Here is a 6,814-nt window from a genome sequence, read left to right as displayed (position 1 = left end):
CCAGATTGGAGGCTCCGTCCCGGAGCAGGGCCCACACGGAATGCCGGAACACCTCCACGCTCACCAGGAGCAGCAGGCCTGCGGGAGAGGACAGGGACTCAGGTCTCCCCAAACGCTGGGGGAACACCACAGTCACCAAGGGTCAGGGTGCTGGCAACCAAGGGGACAAAATTGCTTCTGCCCCGGAACTGCACAGCTCGCTTTCCACAGGCACAGGTTCTGACCCGGGGTTTGTAAGGTGACGGGTCAGGAGGTGGGGTCTGGTGGGAGGCCAGGTCCACAGGGCGTGGCCTGAAGGGGTCTGCCTCGCTTCTGGCCTCCAGGACTCGATCACCACCGTCACCATCACCGTCACTGCCATCATCATCACTAACACCAGCATCACATCACCAACATCACCATTGCCACCACCACCACAGGTTGCCACAACTGTCATCCCACTTTTGGGTAATTCCTGTGAGACCTCGATTACCAGCTTAACACTTTCTCGGAGGAGGTCCTCCAGCGTGCACCAGCACTGCTACAGTGTGCACCCTGAACGTGCTTCATGGTACTCTCACCACAATTGTAATTGAACCATTATGTGTGTGACTATCAGCCTTTCTCTCCCAGAATCGAGGAGCCTTGACAGCAGACACAGCGCCTGTCTTATTCAGTCTTGAGTCTCCAGCCTTGATGTGGCCTGGACTATACAGGTGCTCATAAGCACACGAAGGATAAAGAAATGAAGCTTGTATAATTAACGATTTTTCTTTCCACCCCGGATAGGATTTGATTCAACAGAGAAAATAAGACCCAGAAAAAAGAAGAAACTGTCCCAAGGTCACGTATGATCCAGGGCATAGCTTAGGATAAAACCTTGCCACTGGGTCTCCAGCTAAACATTCGTTCCACATAAGGTGCTCTGAGCCTACATGGAACCCACAAGAACATGGTTCCCCAACTGTAGTGCTCACTGCAGCAGAAAGAAGTTAGGTCTGGGGAGACCTGGTTTCAAGTTCCACCTCTGCCAGCACTGGTGGTGTGACTATGAGTACGTCTTCTGACTTTCTGAGTATCAGTATTATCTACAAAACACAGAGAGGCAGGCTCTACCTCAGACCTGCTGTAATGGTTGGTACCAGATATACAGTGAACTGTGGTGTCTGTTATGCTGAGGACTGTTTCACACAAGCTGCAGTATTCTACCTGGGCCTTCAACTCCAAGTGTGCAACAGCCCTAGCGGCTCCCAGGTCCAGGTCACAAAGACTATCTGGAGATACTCTAATTTGACCCCCCCACCTTGAAGTATACAACAGTGCTAGGGACTCCAGGTCCAATCCAAAAAAGTGTTTGGAGAGCAACCAATTCCCAGCCCAAAACAGGGCTTAGAATGCTCTCATTTCTGAAATTTCTACAGTTCTTGAGCTCTCTCCAACCCCTGGCATTCAGCAATGCATGGAGATCCCTTCCTCCATCCTGCGATCCCAAGTCCAAATCTAAAACAGCATTTGGAGACCCTCTAATCCTCAGCCAACAGTGGGGCTTGGAATTCTCTCATCCTTGAGCCTACTGTAGTCCTTGGACTTCTCTCCAACTTCTAGAATGGTGCTTCAGATCTCACCTTCTAGCATGCATGTAGATGTCCCATCTCCCAGCAGGCAGCAGTGCTTGGAGAAGCCATTTGCCAGCATACCACAGTGTAGAGATCCCACCTCCCAGTATGCAACAGGGTGTGGAGATCCCACCTCCCAGCATGCAGCAGGGTGTGGAGATCCCACCTCCCAGGATACAACAGTGTGTAGAGATCCCACCTCCCAGCATGCAACAGGGTGTGGAGATCCCACTTCCCAGCATACAACAGTGTGTAGAGATTTCATATCGTACTATACGATTCCTGGAGATACCAATTCGCAGCATGCAATGTCTTCAGTCTCTAGGTTCTTAGCTCTCACCTGAGAGGCCAAAGCAGACAGCTCCCACTCGGAGCAGGGACTCTGCACCTTTACTGAGCACCATGATGATACAGAGGCAGCCCAAGGCCATGACCACCAGGCCCAGCACTGCTATCACTGCAGCTGCTAGGTTTACCTCTGTGAGGAGAGAGGGGAGAAGCAAAGAACACAGGGTATAGACCAATGGAGGGGACACCACAGGGACCCAGAGCTGGGAAGATGGAAGATTCGGGACTAGGGAATTTTCCAGTAGGTTTTCCAGTCTGTGATGGTTGATCTCTGGTCATCGACTCGACTGGGTTAAGCCCACTGTGGGTGTGCCTGTGAGGCTGTCTCCACAGACGTGGGCACATGGGCCAGAGCAGGAGGCGGCCGGCCCTGCATGTGGCAGCACCGACTGTAGGCAGCAGTCATCGGGATGAAAGCAGAGCATTCCTCCGTGCTCATACCCATTCTGTCTGTCTGTCGTCCCCACCCCGTCCTGCCTCTTTACATGAGTGAGTCACTCTGCTCCGCCAAGTGTCCCCACCATGAGCCCAGAAGCAGTGCAGCCAGGGCCACGGACGGAGATTTGCAAGCTGTGACCTCACCAACCTGCCCTCGTCCATTTGCTTCCCTTGGGTGCCAGGTCACAGTGACAGAACGCTGACTAATTTAGTCTGAGTCTGACTTTCACTGTTGGAGGAACTCGGATGCAGAGAGGATCTGTTTTTTGGCCCAAGCCATGAGGCAGAGTGGGGACAGCCAGGATTAGAAGGTGACAGAGAATTTCCAAGTGTTACTTGTCAACCTGGTCACCATTTGTCTACGAGGTGAGGAAACTGAGGCAGCAGGTGTGTGGCAGGCAGTGGCAAAAGCAGTGTGTGGTGGTGAGATGACTCAGGTGGGAATTCTCTCCAGCTGCTTGCCAGCTGGGGACTCTGAAGTCCCATGTCCCTCTCAGTGTTAGTTTCCTCCTCTGGAAATCGGGGTCATAACCTGCACCTGCTGGGTCATTGTGAAGATGTAAGGTACCTGCAAGGTACCGGGCTCGTGGTGGGTGGTGCCAGTGTGGCCCTGAAGTCTCCTCGTCTCAGACTTGCAGTGGCCCAACCGAGCTCCCACAGCACACAGGGAGAGGAGTAGATGGCCTGCTGTTTCAGCTGCATTCTCAGTAAACCCCTACACCCAGCAGCTAAGATCCCCCTGCCGGTGGGGACATCGAGGCATGGGGCTGGCAGAAACCTGTGCTTTGAGTAGAAAGGGAAAAGTCTTCAGTGTGCCTTGTTATTTAAATATGGCCTTTAAATTTTTAAATTTAAGCCAGGCATGGTAGTGCACACCTGTAATCCCAGCACTCAGTAGGCTGAGGCAGGAGGATTGCCGCAAGTTCAGTGACCATTCTGAGATACATAGCAAGGCCCTGTCTCAAAAAAAAAAAAAAAAACCATAGATAAATCAATTAATTAATTTTAAATTGACTTAAATTCAACAAAAAAGCTTTAAAACTCATTTCCCTGCCACCCCAGCCACGTTCCATGCTCAGGGGCTCCCCAGTCTGCCCAGCTTCCCTCGCACAGGAGAGACTCAGAGACAGACCACGTGGGAGTCAGCCTGGCGATGGAGCCCCAACCCTTTCTGGACGTGCCTTCTCCTCTGGGAAATGGAGGCTGCAGATGGTGCCCGTCCCCACGCTGTGCTTAGCTCCCCCAGTGCCCATCCGAGGCATGAAGCACTGCCCACAGAGGGCCTGACACTTGCCCTGGCCACACAGCAGGCGCAGCGGGCAGAGCTGGGGGCGCAGAGCTGGAGACCAAACTCTGACATCCGGGCAGCCTCAGCCCTGCAAGTCCTCACCTTTCCTTGTGGTTCTCTGGAAGATGCGTGCGTTCTTCCCCGTGGTGAAGAATTTGAAGTAGGTGCAGTTGGCTTCTGTGGGGAAGAGAGAGGAGGGTGGCCGGAGTCCCAGGGCTCAGGGAGCCCGCGGCAGCTGAGGGACACAGGGCCCGGAGCTGCTCGCTCGCCACCTCCTGCCGCACGTGGAGGAGCCAGGGAGCTCTCTGGGTGCCTGATTTTCCATCTTTAAAACGAGGTGATAATCTCTCTCCTGGCTCCCTGGCCTGCGTCTGCCGCGGGAGAAGTGGGATTAGAAGTGGATCATCACTTTACTTAGGAGAGACACGGACCCCGGGAGGCAGAAGACAGAACGGCCTCGGAGGGCGCACAAAGAGCTCCTGCGGATTTGCGGGGCACAGAGGCGCCCAGCAGGACAGCAAAAGGGCCCGCGCGGTCTCCTCACAGGAGGACGCCAGGGCCGTACAAGTGTACGGAGAGAGGCGCTGCACCGCGGGGATCAGAGAGGGGGAGCTCGAGTCTGAGTCGGCTGGCAGGAGCCCCGCGTGCATTAGACGGGAAGTGAAAAGGGCAGATCGAGCGTCGGGTGAGAGCCCGCGCCCTGGCAGGACGGACGTCGCGCTTAGGAATGAAGTGCAGGTGCGCGCTGCCTCCCGATGGGGTGGGCAAGGACGGTCCACAGTCTGAGGAAGGTGGCTGAAGATGGGGTCACCCAGAGACCTGCCTGCACTCGGGCTGCAGCAGGACCCCTCGGTGCTCTCACTGGGGTGAAATCACCCGCGCCTGGCTCAACCCCGGTCCCATCACTGGGAGATAGGACAGGATGTCACAGGCCCCGCAATGTCGTTTCTGGGTATACAGCCCCCCAACAGCTGCCCAGGAGCTCAGGAGCACTGCAGCACTCTTTATAAATAACAAGGAGTGGGGAGCCTTTCGTGGTGGTGCATGCTTGGGATCCCAGCACTCAAGAGGCTGAGGCAGGAGGATTGCTCTGAGTTTGAGGCTGGCCTGAGCTACATAGTGAGGCCCTGTCTCAAAAAACAACTCAGGTGTCTACCTGCCCTTGACCAGACAGGTAAAGGATGATAGCCCCTAAGGAAATCTCTTCAAACCTAAAGGATAACAGAGCAGAGTGGAGAGATCTAGAAGCAGTGTGGAGTGGGGGAAATTAGATTAAAAACTAAAGACAGAAAAAAATCTAGAGCATTCATCTCACATGTGCAAATTCCAACATGAAGACCTGTCACGTAACTAACACTACATGTGTGTGCCAAGTGCATGAGAGAGTGTGGTCAGGAGCCGGGCGTGGTGGCGCCTGCCTGTAATCTCCATGCTGAGGAGGCAGAGGCAGGAAGATCGCTGTGAGTTTGAGGCCAGCCTGAACTACATAGCAAGACCCTGTCTCAAGAAAACAGAGAGAGAGAGAGAGGAAGAGAGCATTTTGGTGACGTCAATATAGGAGGACCGTGCATTAAACTTTGTGTACATTCATTGCACACAACCTACTTTCAAAGGGGCACCTTTCTGAACTGCATTTTGGAGCTGGAACTTCCCTCCAGATCCACCTGGTCTGACCCACACTCCTATTCCACAGATGGGGAGACTGAGGCCAGAAAGGAGAGACGGCGGAGAAGGGAGAAGGGGCAAGGCGTGCAGTTCTCCGTGTGGCCACCGGCGGGGAGCAGTCGTCACACTGTGAAAGGGGGCATCCCCCGGGGGCACAGCCTGCTGGGCACCCTGCTCTGGCCGCCGGGGACCTCGTGTCTCTTGGTCCCCAGAGGAGATGGTGCAACCCACTCCGGGACCAGCATGAGTCAGCCCTGTGGCTAAGAGAAAGAGAAATCGGAGCCGCCTGGTCTCGAGGCGTGGACTGTTTCTGAGACACTGCCCGGGAGGCGCGGTCTGCGGGGCAGGGTGACAGGACGATGAAGCCCGCCCTGTCCTTTCTGGCCAGAAGGGGCCCAGGCAGGAGGCGGGATCCGATGCCTCTCAAAGTAGAAGACCAAGTCCTACTGTGTAACTAGCCCAGCCGGGGGCACAGACCGAGCCCCTGGGGTCTCTTGCTCCCCACTTTTCTGGGGAGCGGGTGGGGTAACGCTCTCAGAGCTGCTCTGGAGAGAACTCGGAACAGAGCTGCCCTACGTGAGCTTCTCAGGTCTCTCATGTCAGAGTCTCACAGGCCAAAGCCGGCTCCCCCTGCCTGAGACCAGGGGACAGCACAGGCGGGAGAGGGCAGAAGATAGTGGCTGTGGCCAAACTTGGGGCTCACATGCCCTTCTCTGCTTTCGGGGACTGGGGACATCCTGCTTCGGACCCGAGGGCTATAGAAACCACACTGGGGAAGCAGGGGTAGGGGAGGAGCCCGGTGGCCGACGCCCCGTGAGGGGTGCTGAGATCGCGGGGCCTGGGAGCGCAGAGGTGGAACAGGTGCCCCCGGGGCCTCCAGGGGCACCCGTGCGTCCCGCCAGCCCCTCAGGGTGCAGAGTCCCATGGTGTGGGCCGAGGGCACGGCCAGGAGTGAGGCACAGCCCCTGGCACAGCCAGTGCACAAAGCACAGCCTCGGACCGCGGGGCTCCGTGTGCAGCTGGGCACTTAGAGGGAGATGGACAGGAAATGCAGAGCGTGGCCACGTCCCTGGCAGGACCCACAGAGGGACAGCGGCACGATTCTGCTCTGGGCTGGGGTGTAGGTTGCCCGCCCCCAGGGTGCCCACACTTAGGGGGCAAAGGCCTTCGGGTTCATAGACAGAACCATGCCTGAGTTTTCTAGGGACACAGGTGGCTTCTGAGGGCTCCGTGTGCACAGGCTGCAGCGGGCCGGGCCTCCAGGGCACTGGCTCACTTGGGGCGGGTGTTCTCGGTCAGCCCGCGCAGGGCAGCCGCTCACCTCCGGGCAGCTCAGCGGGGCCGCAGGTGTCCCTCTCCGCCGGAACGTCCGCCTGCCACAGTCGCTTGGTGCACAGCTTCCACAGCCCCAGGTGGGCAGCCTCGCAGACCGCGCTGCCGTTGGCCTTGTAGGTGTTGAGCTCCACCCAGAACTCGGTGC

At 56.6% G+C, this 6,814-nt stretch overlaps 1 protein-coding gene across 1 annotated transcript; it reads right to left on the bottom strand.

Annotated features, from left to right (window-relative positions):
* Window position 1: 1 nt before the first annotated feature.
* Cacng6 (calcium voltage-gated channel auxiliary subunit gamma 6) lies at window positions 2-6,812 on the bottom strand (the record flags this gene model as incomplete). The annotated part of the gene is made up of 4 exons (XM_033766040.1): window positions 2-78; window positions 1,936-2,073; window positions 3,772-3,846; window positions 6,656-6,812. Coding segments are annotated over 4 exons (447 nt in total), but the record flags the coding sequence as incomplete, so codon positions are not given.
* Window positions 6,813-6,814: the final 2 nt, after the last annotated feature.

Source organism: Fukomys damarensis, unplaced genomic scaffold (genome assembly GCF_012274545.1).
Source record: "Fukomys damarensis isolate Sample0158 unplaced genomic scaffold, DMR_v1.0_HiC HiC_scaffold_19, whole genome shotgun sequence".
NCBI lineage: Eukaryota > Metazoa > Chordata > Mammalia > Rodentia > Bathyergidae > Fukomys > Fukomys damarensis.
The sequence above is the reverse complement of the archived record's forward strand: the minus strand, read 5'-3'. Positions and strand labels throughout refer to the sequence as shown.